The sequence below is a fragment of the Anomalospiza imberbis genome, chromosome Z (genome assembly GCF_031753505.1).
Source record: "Anomalospiza imberbis isolate Cuckoo-Finch-1a 21T00152 chromosome Z, ASM3175350v1, whole genome shotgun sequence".
In the NCBI taxonomy this organism is placed as follows: domain Eukaryota; kingdom Metazoa; phylum Chordata; class Aves; order Passeriformes; family Viduidae; genus Anomalospiza; species Anomalospiza imberbis.
The window spans coordinates 15,759,811-15,775,392 of record NC_089721.1 but is presented as its reverse complement, the minus strand read 5'-3'; the positions used below and the strand labels follow the sequence as shown (position 1 = coordinate 15,775,392).

At 44.7% G+C, this 15,582-nt stretch overlaps 1 protein-coding gene across 1 annotated transcript; it reads right to left on the bottom strand.

Annotated features, from left to right (window-relative positions):
- Positions 1-6,610: 6,610 nt before the first annotated feature.
- FST (follistatin) lies at positions 6,611-13,289 on the bottom strand. The gene is made up of 6 exons (XM_068177584.1): positions 13,080-13,289; positions 10,899-11,090; positions 10,285-10,503; positions 9,715-9,939; positions 8,446-8,676; positions 6,611-7,727 (listed from the first exon to the last, which is right to left on the bottom strand). Exons 1-6 carry the CDS (start codon positions 13,159-13,161, stop codon positions 7,645-7,647), a joined length of 1,032 nt encoding a protein of 343 aa, XP_068033685.1. The 5' UTR covers positions 13,162-13,289; the 3' UTR covers positions 6,611-7,644.
- Between the last annotated feature and the right edge of the window lie 2,293 nt (positions 13,290-15,582).

The following is a 15,582-nucleotide window of genomic DNA, read 5'->3' as shown; positions in this document are numbered from 1 at the left end:
CCACTGTAGGTGGGAAAAGATTATGGAAAACATCCCTGAAGAGCTTTATTTACTTGCTCCAGCTGGTATTATCTATTATATTTCCAAGTGTCTTGTCTTGGGCTTGGTTTTTTTTTTTTTTGGCTTCCCTTGCTGTCTTGACCAATCTAGCTGGTACTAGTTATTGTCTCTTTGAGAATTATTGTCACTACTAAAAAAAAAATTGTAAATCTGAACAATAGCATTATTTTAAACTGCATTTTAATTGTTTCTCTCATTTAATTTATTTGGTTTCACTTAAAAATGTAGACATTTTATGCATTTTCTTGCATTTTATCTACTACACATCCTATGCAGCACAGAGTAAATATTCTAGGGATAGGTGCCACTTTCCTTGAACTCACTAAACTTGGTGGGAAAATAGCATTTATGGGAAATTTTAGGATCACTTAAAGATCATATAATGGAAAGATGCATTAGAGGAGGAACATCCTGTATTCGTACTGACAACTGCATCCTAGATATGTGGCGATATGTTTGCTCCTTCAAGGTTTCTTGAGGAAATTATTTCTTTTCAACTGGATATTCCTTTCTGATTTTGGAGTCTGCATGACTTGGAAGTAGGTAGGCATGCCTTTTCATAGAATCATAGGATAATCCAACTTGGAAGGGTTGTCAGGAGATCATCTGCTGGATTGTACTAATGTGGAAAAATGTTTTTCATTTAACCCTGTGTGAACTTCTCTTGTTTCAGGTTATGCACACCTTGTTCTGCTACATGTGCTGCTACACAAAGCCTGGCTCTGTCCACAACATGATCTGTCTGTAGGTGGAAAAGGCGGATCTGAGGTGCTTCTTTTCTCCAGGCAGAAGCAGCTCCATCACTCAAACTCCTCTAGCAGGGCCAGTGCCCCACCCCTTGGGACACTGCAGAGCTCACTTCTCATCAGTGCAACCTCTATCTCCATTATCCAGTGAGTTGCATAATTACCCATCTCTCTTATCTCTCATACCTCTGCTTTTGCTGTGGATCTATAAAATGCTATTAAATATACCAATTAATTGCTGATTCATTTTTAAATAGTTCAGAATTTTTAAATACTCAATTTTCTATTTTTAATAGTTCAAAAATCTTTCAAAACTGATGGCTAAAAATTTGGATCTGGAATATGCATGCTGTGATTTCATTTTGAGAAGTTCTGAGTATCTGTAGAACTCACTTATACAGTAAGAAGTTCAGATGCTATTACTGAGTGGCACTGAGGGAAATTCGGGAGCCTTTTTGCACTCAAATCTTTACTTCAGCACCATGGGAGACTCATTTTCCTGTAGCATCTAGGACATATAATTAGCTCTTATCAAAGTCCATACTTCCTTCTCAGTTTTCTGACATAGTAGCCTTGTTCAATTCCATGGTGAAGTTGACCAAGTCCATTTAGAGATTATGAAATTAAAAGAATGTAGTTGTAAATTACAGAAAATGAACCAAACCTGTGGGTTCAACACTAAATCAGTCTCTGAGCCAAACACTATGGCTTGCACCTATTGTTTTTCTCCACAGTGTGATAATTTCATAAGCCAGACTGTTTAGAAATAACATATGAATGTGAATTATACAGATGATCCCAAATGATTGTGACCAAAATCCAGCCAGTAGTTTCTATTATGTATTTATATCTAGGAGGACAAAAAAAAATGAAAGTGTTAACCTCTGCAAATTATTTTTCATATAATACCTGCAGGCTGCCATAGAGGGTAAGATAGGCCTTGGAATTACAGGAACATCAAACAAAAAATGCAATGGTTTTATCTTCAGGGAGTTATGAATCTGATACCTTGTGAATGCCTTGGTCTATATACAAATGCTATTATATGCTTTCACCAGAAAGCATGGAATCCTATTTCTTTAAAGGGATAAGATACAGATGTTTCTGTGCTGGTGATTCATGGTGTAGTAAAATGCCACTTCCTGGAGAACAGCATGGCATAATGAAAATTTAATTTCACCCGATTCACATTTGGAGGGAAAGAAGAAAACATTTTGAGAAAGGAAAGGGAAAGGGAAAGGGAAAGGGAAAGGGAAAGGGAAAGGGAAAGGGAAAGGGAAAGGGAAAGGGAAAGGGAAAGGGAAAGGGAAAGGGAGGGGAGGGCAGGAGAGGGGAGGGGAGGGGAGGGGAGGGGAGGGGAGGGGAGGGGAGGGGAGGGGAGGGGAGGGGAGGGGAGGGGAGGGGAGGGGAGGGGAGGGGAGGGGAGGGGAGGGGAGGGAAGGAAGGAGGGAGGGAAGGAGGGAGGGAAGGAGGGAGGGAAGGAGGGAGGAAGGGAAGGAAGGGAAGGGAGGGAAGGGAAGGGAGGGAAGGGAAGGGAGGGAAGGGAAGGGAGGAAGGGAAGGAAGGAAGGGAAGGAAGGAAGGGAAGGAAGGGAAGGAAGGGAAGGGAGGAAGGGAGGGAGGGAGGGAGGGAGGGAGGGAGGGAGGAAGGAAGGAAGGAAGGAAGGAAGGAAGGAAGGAAGGAAGGAAGGAAGGAAGGAAGGAAGGAAGGAAGGAAGGAAGGAAGGAAGGAAGGAAGGAAGGAAGGAAGGAAGGAAGGAAGGAAGGAAGGAAGGAAGGAAGGAAGGAAGGAAGGAAGGAAGGAAGGAAGGAAGGAAGGAAGGAAGGAAGGAAGGAAGGAAGGAAGGAAGGAAGGAAGGAAGGAAGGAAGGAAGGAAGGAAGGAAGGAAGGAAGAAGAAAAAGCAGCTGTTTAAAATTTGTAGAGAGGCTTGGAATGTAGCCTTATTTTATGTGTATTGCAGGGAGAAGGAAACAAAGAGGTAAAGGTGCAAAAGAGATCTATGATACTGTTCTTAAGTCTGTCAGAAGAATGCAGCTATCAGAAATGCATTCGAGTCTGACCAAAATTGAGTATACTCTTTTGCCTGTGTTGCACAGACAAATACATTTGGGAAGCAGGGCTTTAGAGGCAATACTCATATTGTTCAAATGCTTCAAGCTGAGTCTCTTAGAATTAAGGTGATTTTATTTTGGTGCCAGAATGTGGGGTTTTGTTTTCAAACACATGCACTCTGCTCCAAGTTACTTCATCTGCATTTGTGAATGGAGTTCACAGACCTGGGATTTAGTACAAAAGTATACTCCATGGTGATCCAGGAGTTTCAGAAATGTGATTTACAGCAAGGGGAATATGTATGCCAGACAATAAAAAACACTGAAGAGAAAGATGTTTCTGAAAATTTACTTCTCTTCTGGTTTTAGGAGCTCATGACTTCAGATCTTCTTACACCTTTCTGTACTTAAACATCCAGAGATCTTTTTTCTTCTTTTAAACAACAGCCAGCGTAGTCTGTGCATTAAGAGAAGAAGCAAAACAAAACATAACAAGACAAATATACACACGTGCATGCACACACACAGCCCGCCCTTCATTAGACTGAGGAAATAAAAATCACATTTCCATTTCCCAAAAACTTCCCCATGTACAAGCTTTGAAGAGAGGAAGAAAAAAGTAAAGCCTCTCACTCTTGTTGTAACTATGACTCAATGTTGAAAAATATTTGAGATTTGTAATCTTGATTTGAGATTTTTAATCTTTAAGCAAAGAGTTAAACATGATTTCATAGCTCAAGGATGGAGCCACTTACCTGCTGGGGGAAGGAGGAAGGGAAGTAACCTGGATTCTGGCTCCTGCTTCAAGCACTATTTATGCATGTTACTCAATTTCAAATGCAAAATGTGTAGGCAGCCCCTGAGGCAATAACCCAGGACTTCCTCTTTAAAAGGAGAACTATTAGGGTTGCAAATTATGCTCTCTTCATGAATCTTGCTTCCTGTCCAATACAGAAGTATGACTTCAGCAGGCATGACAGACAGTTCTCCAGCTTGAGCTTCACCTTGAGTTAGTGCTGGATGCACTCTTGGGAGATGTGGGAAAGATCTCCTCAGAAAGAGACTGGCAGTGAACCTGCATTTCCCAATTAAAGAACAAGTGCCTTATCTACAAGTACGATATTATGTAAAATGTTGGCTATTGTGCTCCCACAACCTCTGGACATGTTTCTGAGAGAAAGTCTCTGGGGCTGTTGTGATTCATGACAAGGCTGGTCTATGGTAGGCATGCTCAGAAGATGCTTACTTCAGATGCCTCTCAGAATATGCCACACCTGTACATCACAATCAGGCTTTGATGCAAGGTAGGTTTCAAGATTTTCAGCTGTATAGAAATAGCAGTAGCAATGAGAGATGCAGTTTCAGAACTTTTAATTAATTTTATCAGCAAAAACCTGATGTAGTTTTTTATGGCCATTTAGCATACATGTACTTGTGTAAATATATTTCAGAATTTTTGTTTCTTTTTTGAATTTGTCCGTTGGTGGTGTTCTCAAAGTTATTTTGTGAACCAGCAGCAGGACATAAAACTAGAACCCAGAAATCCTGCTCTGCTACAGTCTCTCTATAAGACATGTAAATATATTTACAATTAAAACCAATATTTTAATGTTGTTTTGTTGGAAATGAAGTAGCTGGCACCTAACTGAATATAGGAAAAATCTTCTCTCACAGTCACTCTATCTATTAAACAGGTTGTTTCTCTGTCGTTTACATGTATTTATTAGTTCCTTGAGTGGCTTTCCAATAGATTCTTTTTCCATATCTTTGTTCTCCTGGCCCCTGTTCTCTTTTATTTTGGGTTCTATTCCCTCAGGAGACCAAAATCCTGCTCCCTTTACTCTACCCACCATATGCTTCCTTCCAAAGAGACTATTTGTCTAAATGAGGTAACAGGAGGTAACATGAGGTAACAGACGGACAAATATTTTTGCTATTACTGTGAATACAATAGTATAAATTCATGCTTGTAGTTTTTATATATTCAGAGATGAATAAATTATGTTTGCTTTGGGTAATGCTAAACAATCAATTACAAAGTAGAATTTTATATATAGTAGAAAATATACAGAAGACTATAACAGGAAATTCTTCAAATATTTGTATTTAAACTAAAAGGGTAAATAACTTCAGTCAAACAGTTCAGAAAAGTACTTAAAATATCATTGAGTAAGATGCATAAGTAAATTGTTATGTTCTAAATTTTTGTAAGTAGGGCCTTACTTGTGATAACAACATGACCAGGTAGCACTGAACGGGATTTTGGTTCCTGCTGTGCTTATGCAGGTTACCTTTCCTCAATTCACTGTTGTAGTAGCCAGTCTCAGACAGTGTCCAGTCTTAATATAGGTTGACCAAAAAGAACTTCTGAATTAAACTTCCTCTTGGGAGAAGAATAATTTCCAAGTGATAGTGTGTTCTCAGATTTGTTCAATTTATTTTTTCTTTGCTATTTATTACACATCTTGAATATGAGCAAGTAGATCCTGCTTTGCTTTTTTCCTATTGGTCATCTAAATGGATAGATGACCAATAGATAAAAATGGCAGATGAGCAATGGACAAAAATCCAAATGCATATTCAAAATCTCCTAGAAATATGAAAGTAAATGATGTCTAAAAAAGCGAGGCAGCAAAGGGAAGAGATGCCATCCAAAGGGATCTGTACAGGCTTGAGTGGTAGGACCATGCAAACCTCAGGGAGTTCAGCAAGGCCAAGTGCAAGGTCCTACACCTGCATTGGGGCAGTCCCAGACACACCCACAGGCTGGGCAGAGAAGTGACTGAGAGCAGCCCCGTGAGAAAGACTTGGGGGTGGTGGCTGATTAAAAACTCACCATGAGCTCTCAGTGAGTGCTCCCAGCCCAGAAAGCCATGGGAATCCTTGGTTGCATCTAAAGCAGCTTTGGCCAGCAGACTGAGAGAGGGGTTCTACCTCTCTGCTCTGCTGAAACCCCACTGGAGCACTGCATCCAGCTCTGGGGTCCCCAATACAAGAGGGACATGGAACTGCTAGAGCAAGTCCCGTGGAGGGTCATGAGGTTTATAAGATGACTGGAGCATATCTCCTATGAAAACAGACTGAAAAAGTGGAGGTTTTTCAGCCTACAGAAGAGAAGGTTGTGAGGCCTGAGAAGGTTGTGGGGCCTCTTCTTCAGGTCTGTCAGGCCTGAAGAAGAGAGACCTCACAGACACCTTCCAGTATCTGAAGGGGCCTACAAGGGAGCTGGGGAGGGATTCTCTGACAGGAACTGGAGTGACAGGGCAAGGAGGAACGGGTACACACTGAAAGAGGGGAAATTAAGACTAGGTGTTAGGAAGAAATTCTATACTGTGAGGGTGGTGGAATATTGGAACAGTTGCCCAAAGAAGCCATGGATGTCAAATCCCTGGCAGTGTTCAAGGCCAGGTTGGATGGGGCACTGAGTGACCTGGTCTAGTGAAAGATGTCCCTGCCCATGGTAGGGAAGTTGAAACTAGACAGTCTTAAGGTCTGTTCTAACCCAAAACATTTTGTGGTACTATGAAATTACAGACTTCTTGTTGAGAGGATTGAGAGTGGAAAAAAATGACCAATCTTTTCTCCTCTATCACTGCACTTCAACAGTAATGAACTGGAGACATTGTCCATATCTGAAAAGACAGTTTCTTTTATCAATGTGAGCTGAGAGCTTTGGCCTTAAGTGTTGTCACATGATGCAAAAGAATCCAGAGGACCAAAACCATTCAGAATGAAGGACTGAGGACTGCCTCTAGGGAAAATTCCACTTTTTATTTTTTTTTCACTCATCATTTATTTACAAATACACATTATAACTTTTATATACATTGCACATTTACATGGTAGAAAAGTACAAAACTATATATTTAAATGAATTTATATTTAACTCGCCATGTTTGAAAATATAAAATTGCATCAGAAAAAAAGTATTATGAAAAGCAAGAAACTTGAACTGATAAAGCTTTGATATAACTTTTAGCCACACACCGATTAGGAAAGAAAATTTTGAAAGCGGTACTGCAAGACCATCTTAAAGGAAACACCTGATAAAACACTTATGCATATGACAAAAAATTAAAACAATAAAAATAAAATAAAACCTTTATTCTTATTACAGTTAGGCTTGTAGATGTTATCGAACTTCACAATCCCAATTTCTTTGGGTTCAAAATTTGTATAGTACAGTATGAACTCTCGATACAGAAATCATTTCAGTACACAATGTGATGAGAAGTAGAGAAAATGAAGTGTAAGAAGTTTCCTTAAAGATTGCCTCACTGTACCATGACAGTATACTTTAGTCAGTTACAATGCCTTTTGGTCAGTCAAGATTCCTTGTAAACAAAAACACAGGGATCTTTTGTGTACAGAACTGGCAAAAAGAAAATCCAATAAATAAACATAACAGAAACTGACATGCAAGTTTGTTAAAGTGGAAAAGAGTTAACATCAGTGGAACGAAGAGATGAGATCATGTGGGTAGGCTCTAAGGAATGGACTTTTATAGTTTACAAGAAAAAAGAAAAGCTTTACTTTACAAGCAAGAGACCTCACAATAAATAACACTGCTCTTCCCGTAACGAATAAATTTCTTCAAAAAACAAGGTGTACGGTCAACCAGACATTTTATGTATAAATTATAAAACATGACACAGTATAAATAAATGTCTACGAGACTCAACTATATGTATACTTTTTTTTCTCCCCAAAATAAATAAGCATACACTTATTTACAGTACGGACATTGATTTTGTGCCCAATGGCTGTTTCAATAGTAATGGAGGTTTTACCACTCTAGAATGGAAGATATAGGAAAGCTGTAGTCCTGGTCTTCATCTTCCTCTTCATCCTCTGGGTCTTCATTAATTGCTAGATGGGGGAATACAGGGGAGCTGTTGTTTAAATTAGGACAACAACAGCGCAGAAGCAGCTCAGTGCATGTTTTGAAAGCCCTCTGAACAGCCATAATACAGCGTTGCATTTTATGCGACTTGTAGTGAGATGCTCTTTGGCATCTGCTGTTATGCAATAAGGTTTTTTACACATAATCTATGAAGTCATAACTGCAGAAAGTTCTGAAGAATCAATGGCTCAGGTTTTATTGGCAGATTCCTGAAATCAAATAAAAAGCGCTCTGGTGTTTTAGTTTAATTGCTTTGTGTCCTTCATTCAGAGTTAGTAGAGGCAACTGTGCTAAACCAGGTGCCACATACTACCTTTAAGCTTGTTCTTTTGGACCGAGTTAAGAGTTTATCCAGGTGTTAATAAAGCAATCAGCAAAGCACACGAGAGCAGACAAAGTACAAAAAAAGTCACTAGAATTACACTCCTCGGGCAACCCCTTTCTGATAGAATGGCTTGTCCTTGGAACATCCCCAAAAACTCCAACTTGAAGGCCAGCTCGTTGTTGGAGATCTATTGCATTTTATCAGCAACCAAAGTGTGTGCGTGAAAGATAGATACTTATATTCTACTGTACCTTGAATCAATAAATCAATCTTTCTTATGTTTAAAGGTGTAAGTCTTCATTACCTAGGTATCGCCTTCAGAAGCCTTAAGTGTCTGCAGAGTTAAAAATCTCACTTACAGTTGCAAGATCCAGAGTGCTTAACTTCTAGAAGCACACCCATGGAGCAAGCTGCCTCTTTCATGGCACACTCGCTTGGGTAAGTTGTGTTATCGCTGGCACACACTGCTTCTTCTGACTTGCTTTCAGGGCATAGCTCATCACAGAGGGCGCACCGACCTCTGCCAACCTTAAAATCCCACAAGCATTTCTTCCCAGCACTGCATTGAATGTCTTCACAGGATTTGGCTTCTAAAAACATACACAGAATACTAGAGGTAAGTGAGAAGACAAAGCAAAAAGCAAAGCAAAGACAAGCAACCCCCAAAACCTCCCTTTCCCCTGTGAACTGTGAAGAGAGAAAGCTCAGATACAGTAGATGTGATGATACTTGCTGATTTTGCTCAAGCAAGCATTCCCTTGGACAACAGTGCCTGTCTATATGTGGGGGAGGAAAGACAGCTGTGCCAGCAAAGCTTGGCCCTGGGAATACAGGATTACATTTGCCTATTGTACATGACTTTCCTGCTCCATTTCATGTCAGTGGAAATTTGGCTCCCCAAATTAGTGGTAAATGCGGGATTTGTCAACAGGTCCAGCATTTCTAAATCTATTATTTTTAAACTAACCCACAGACAGCAGTTGTCTACAAGATTTGAAAGGGAATTCACCTCAACTTATGCCAACTAAAAGCAACCTGAGACTCCCCCAAATTCCCCCAGCAGTTCTGGGGAGCAGAGGCTGCCCTGCAGGTGCTTCTTCATAATACACTGCACTATCAATCCTTTCTGGAATCACTTCCAACACGGAATGTCAGGTTGCACAGAAATTATTTGCCTATCTTCACCCACCCACTGTCTCCAAAGCCCACAATTATTTCTAAAGAGGAAGAAGTGATTAGATGTTTTCAATTAAGTTAACGTAGTCTTTGCCAAGACCACTTGAAGACAATTGTTTCCAGGAATACAGACCCACTGAATATGGTGACCTTATTAAATAGTAACCATCTCATCATCTATTTCAGGGAGGCTATTTCTCCATTGGATACTAATGTCAGCACCCACAGCCATAGCAGGATCAGGCCCTCTTCTCCCTCATGCCTACTGCAATCTTTTCCAGGACTAAGTTCACCCTGGCTCTCCTTTTCTGGGAGGGAAGCACTAACCCAAGCTGCTGAAGTCTCTCTTCCTCCCCAGCACTAACCACATCTGTCCAGTTACACACACTGGGTACTTTGAAACAGGTGACTGAGGAAGCCCCCCGCACTCAGTCTCCTCCAAAGATACTTACTGACGCATTTTCCTTCGTAGGCTAATCCAATAGATCTTCCCAGGAGGCAGGTAGCTTTCCTCAGGTGGCAGGCACTGGCGTAAGTTATGCCGTCATTCCCGCAGACATACTGTTCGGGGGAGGTAGGCTCTGGACAAATTCGGTTACATGTCACGCAGTAGGCATTGTTAGTTTGGTCAACCACACATGTGGAGCTGCCTGGGCATAAGACATCCCTGCAGGTTTCTGGAATACAGACAGAAACACAGTGATTACTAGAAGATACTAGGATCACAGTGATGAGTGTATAGGTGACAACAGGAACAAATAACCATATAAAAGCCTTCAGCAGCTCTCCTCCTTTAAGGGCTACTGGAGGATGCCTTCACATCTCAGGGTAGCTGTGTGAACCCAAGTGCTGCCAGACTATGGGGAGGTCTTAGTTCAGCTACATCCTTGTCTGCTGGGCATGGTCTAGTTACTCTCTCCCAACCTGGTTCCTATGAGGAAGTACACCCAACATCTCCTCCCTACTCTTAGACAGACACCCTTTGGCATTTGAGGGAGATTGGATTAGATTTGCAAACCTACTTTTGCATTTGCCCTGATACTGGACTTCAAGTTCAGGCTGTTCTTTACATCTGGCTTTGAGAAGGGCGCACTCGTTCCTGTAGGTTTTCCCATCTAAGCCACACACGGGGCCCTTCCAAGTGATATTAGAGCAATCCGGAGCACAAACACACCGAGGTTTGTTCTTCTTGTTCATTTTACATTTCTTCCCAGGTCCACAGTCCACATTCTCGCATGTTTCTGATGGAAGGAAAGAGGCACCACTTTAATACCAAGTGTGCAGAAGAGACCTGGTGTCAAAACTGCTTAAAGAAAAAAAGATACCATGAACCCAGAGCACAGAGCAAAAACACCGTTCCCTCCCGTTCTAGGACACGCCGCTCGAGGTAAATTCCCTCCGCTAGTGAAGGCAGGAGGGAGAGAGGGTCTCACCCCTCCTCCTTGTGATGTGCAAGGCGGCGGGCAGAAATGGGGGTCCCCCCCGCGATCCCGGGGCTGGTACGAGACGTCCCTCAAAACCCCGATGAGGAAGGAAGCAAGAGGACAGGGCTGCCCCACTCCAACTCCCTCCCCGCTCCTCCTCCCCCTGCCGGAGCCGCTCCTCAGCAGGCAGCAGCTCGCCAGCACCCCCTCACCTTTGCACGGGATGCAGTTTGGGGCTCCCCCATTAAAAATCATCCACTTAAAAAGCGTGTTGTCGTTGACGTCCTCCGCCGTCCACGACGTGGTCAGGCGGCCGCTCTTGCAGCACTCCTCCTTGCTGAGGTCGGTTTTGTAGAGGACCTGGCAGCGCCCGTTCCGCGCCTGCCGGAGCCAGCAGTTCCCAGCTGTGGGGCGGGGGGGACACCCAGACGGATCAGTGGCGGCCACCAGTGACCCAGACACAGCACGTGCGCCTTGCCGTGACTTTTACTAGACTGCTTCCTTTTATTTGTCCCGTTTCATAACCCGCAGCTACTACGGCCCGTTTGGAAGCGTAGTTTAAAAAACAAACAAACCCTCCCCCCCACCAAAAACCTAACCAAACAAAAAAATCCTCCCCAAAACCACAAAAGAACTAAAAAACCCAAAGCAAGAAAACAAAACAAAATCCAAACCAAACCAAAACAAAACAAAATGAAAGAAAGAGAAGACCCAACCAAAACAGAGCGAGAGTTTTTGGAGGTATTTATTCCATATGTAGAGCAGAAGGAGCACTGCCGACACGTGACAGAGGCTTGAAAAGGATGTGCATTTAAAAGGGAATAAAAAGAAAATAGCGCTTGCAAATTCCTTCCTCCTCCCCCTGCCCTCTCCTCCTCACCGCGGCTGCACAGCAGCATTGTTTTAGTGCCGCACAGTTTCAATCCCAGCCCATTTTGCAATCTGCACGAATTGGGAACATTTGCTGTTAGCGAAGTCTTTCGAAATCGCCACATTTTGCTGTTTCTATTAACAAATGTCTCCTTCACTAAAACAATTCAGCAGAGTTCCAAAAAAAGTGAGCAAAGTACATAAAATACAAGGACACTTATAGTAGGAGGTCCCTATAGAGTTTTAAAAATCGATCAAGCTGGAAAAGTTATAGGTGCCATCTCTCCTGCAAACATTTCAGAGGAAAGTACACTGTCCTTGCACAGGAGAGAGTAGGTTTTCTTGGGGTTATTTTTTGCCCTTTTTTTCCCCTCTAGTATCCCTGTTATTTGTGGAGTCAAGCCAAGAACATTAGTCCAAGCAACTCCCCCTTTTTTAGCTGAAGCATTTTAGTTGAGATGAGTCTCTCGTGAATAACCAATGTGACTTCTCCAGCAATTCAATACCAATTGATTCTCCTGGTAATCCAGCCAGGGCTCGATCCTTCCTCCTTACTCCGATGGGAATGTACCGCAGCGAGGGGTCAGGATCGGCCAGCGGAGATATTGCTGGGCGCGGGGGAAGACCCTCCCCCCCCCGCTAAAAATCACTGAACAAACAATGCCCTTATTTAAAAAAAAAAGTTTTGCGTCTTACAGTTGCCTACGTTAGATTAATTATCGGTACTGGGGAAGGGGAAAAATAAAATAAATAATTATAAAAGAAGCAATGGCAAGACGTCCAGGTTGTGGCTGGAACATGGTCAAGAATAGGGGAAAAGCCCCCAAACTAAAGATCAATATTCCCTTGTGTCGAAAGAGGGCTCGTAAGAGTTGTCAATATCAGGTTCGGGTTTGTTTTGTTCGCACGAGGAAAAAAAAAAAAACAAAAACACCAACTTATTTAAGCATACTCTTCAGTGCAGGAGAATTTACAACGCTAATATTTACTCAGACACACACTCAAAAAAAAAAAAAAAAAAAAAAAAAAAAAAAAAAAAAAAAAAAAAAAAGGAGTAGGGAGAAGAAAACCCCAATATTAAAGTCAGTAAAATGACCACTTATTGGTTTCTAAAAATGTCAGCTGTAATCGTGGGGTTCTCCATCACCACCTCTCCTTCAGTCAGTCAGGAGAGATAAAAATCTGAACTAAATTACCAACAAACTTTCTGCATTCATTCGGGAGCCGAGACTGGGAAAGTTCCCTCACGATGCTGCTCTTCATTCACGCTGCATAATAACAATAAAAAAACAAGAAACATCCTATCTGTCCTCTGTGCCTTTGCAGAGCAGTGCGAAGATCCGATCAAAAAGGCATCTAAATGACACCTCTGCACCTCGCTACAAAGCCCACAGTTAACTTCTGTTCTGTTGGACCTTGGAGAGAGGCGTTTAACACCGCAAGCAAACTAAACCGTGCCCGAAAGACAGAAAACCTTAGCAATAATAAAGAAACGTATCTGTGAATAAACAGTCTGGTCTTACCCTGCACTGTGTGATCTTCCATGAAGTGGCACAGAAACATCAGGATTAAGAGCATGCCCGGGTGGATTCTCTGATTTAACATCCTCAGTATAGCAGGGAGTGAGAGAGACGCAGAGACAGCGTGAGGGGGAGTAGGGAGAGGGAGCGAGCGCTAGCCAGCCTGCTTATGATCGCTCTATTGAATGAACGTCAGGCTCTGAATGCAGTCTCTCTTTAAATCTATACGGGGGTCCTAGCTGTCTGCGGTGGGCGGTCTCCTAATGTGTGTGTGTCTGCTCGGGGGTGGGGAGATTTAAAAAGTTCAGTGTGAATCAGGTGACATTTTCCACCTTCTGGAAACCCTCTCCAATTATCCGCTCTAGGTGCACGCACACACAGGCGCGCACCCGCGCAGCCCTGAGCGGCGGAGCCGCCGGCGGGGGCAGCGGCGGGAGCAGCCCCGGCCCCGGCCCCGGCCCCGGCTCCAGCCCCCGCCGCGGAGCCGCCGCGGCCGCGCAAGCGCCACGGGGGAGCTGGAGACCCGTGGGGGGTCGCGGCCGCCCTAGGGGCGCCCTGGCCCCTTCGGCGGGCTGGGGGTGCTGCCGGGGCGCGGAGCGGAGCCCGCCCGCCCGGAGTCGGCTCCGCGGGCGTGGTCCCCGCGCGAGGTGGCTGCGGGGGATGCATCCCACTCCCCGCACCTCCGGCGGGCGGGCGGACAGATCGCTCGGCCCAAAGAAACCCCAAACCCCGATCGACCAGCCCCAAACCTGAAAAAACCCCAAACCCTCAAAAGACAGAACCGGCTAAAAGTTTAATACCTAGGGCCGTTCCCGGGTGATAGGCTTTTCACTGGGAGAGCCCGGGAGGACGAGACGGGAACGGGGGCGACGTAGGCGGTCTCCTTTCAGAAACAGAAAGATTGCAACATCGATAATGAACTTCTAGGGCACTAGTTTATTAAGCACAGTCTGGCATTATTCTCCCCTTAGAAAAGTTGGCGGTCTCTCATTTATAACATTTTTTGGCACCGCTGAATGAAACTGAGTAGGCGATATTTCCTTTTGTACAAAACGATTACTTAACGGAAAATGGTATTGTTTATTCAAAAGCTGCCTTTTAAATTTCGATTCTTTCGCTTTTCTGAGCCACCAAAGCACAACAGACTGCGAAGTATGCAGACAGGAATGCCCGGACAGTGCCGGGTCAGGGGCCGGTGCGCCGCGGCCGCCCGCGCCCTCCGCCCGGCCCTCCCCACACCCCTCCTCGCCGCTCCCGCCCCCCGCCACCCCCTCCCGACTGCCCCCTCCCCACAACTGCAAATAACTCAGTGATAACAGATTTTTTTCCACCAACTGCAGGAGATAGTGCTAATCTTTTAATAAAAGATCCCATTACAATGGGATCTGTCTGGACAGACTATAATAGATCCAGAAATACAGCCGTGCTAATATTAGAAGACAGTTGTTTGGGTGCCTCAGGCCGGGCCCTGGTCCCGCTTTGAAAGTGGGCATGAATCACAATGTCCCTCGGTACCACCTGCGGTCACACGCATTAAGGAACAGACTGGTAAATGATTGACCTCGCTGCGTTTTTCTGGTTGTTGTTGTTGGTTTTTTTTTTTTTTTTTTTTTTAATTATTATTATGATCCTCGTCCTGAGCATCGCCCGGGCATTTTGAGCACTTCAGAAGCTCCGGGACTCCACATCGTTTTTAATCTTTTCCCAGATTGGTGCCACTCTCCCCCTGCCCCCCGCCCCTGCCGCCGGCTGCCGGAGCCGCGCTCATGCGGGGTTGCGTAGTGCCCTCTAACGGCGGCGGCGCGCAGCGGCAGCGCCCGAGCGCCCCGGCCCCCGAGCCGCCCCTGCCCGCGCCGGGGACGCGTCCTGGGCAGCGCCGGAGCCCGGCCGCAAGGTGCTCCGGGGGCCGTTCCGTGGGCCGCTGGCCCCGCGGGGCTCCGGACACATCCGCTGCACAGGTCGGGGAGCAGCACGGCTCCCGCCGGGGCAGCACTGGTTCCGGGGCTGGTCCGGGAGGAGACTCGGGGGAGGCTTGGGGGGATCCCGGCGGTAGCGCGGGGCGCGCAGGCGGCTGCTCCCGAGCTCGGCGGCCGGGCTCGGCTCGGCTCTGCTCGGCCCGGCCCAGCACGGTCCGGCACTGCACCGCCCGGCTCGGCCCGGCACTGCACGGCTGCCTGGAGGGGTGCGGGGTCAGGCTCACCTTCCCGTGTTCCGTTTGTGTATGTTTTTTAGTAATTGGCCAATACGGTGTTTATCCTGAAAATGTTTTCAGTTATAGAGGGGCGTTTTCAGGCCGTGTTCCTGGAAATGAAATGCAGAATGGGTCGATAAGGTTTACACATGTGCTTCGTGCATGCATCATCGGGAGATCAATATGATTGCGCTGGTATGGAGATTTGTATCACACCTGTTCTCTGACATCACTTAGAAACAGCTGCTGTTTCTTTCATTGTTTTCCCCCCTTTTCTTTTTTTAATTTTTCTTTTTTTAAATGCTAGATACTTCA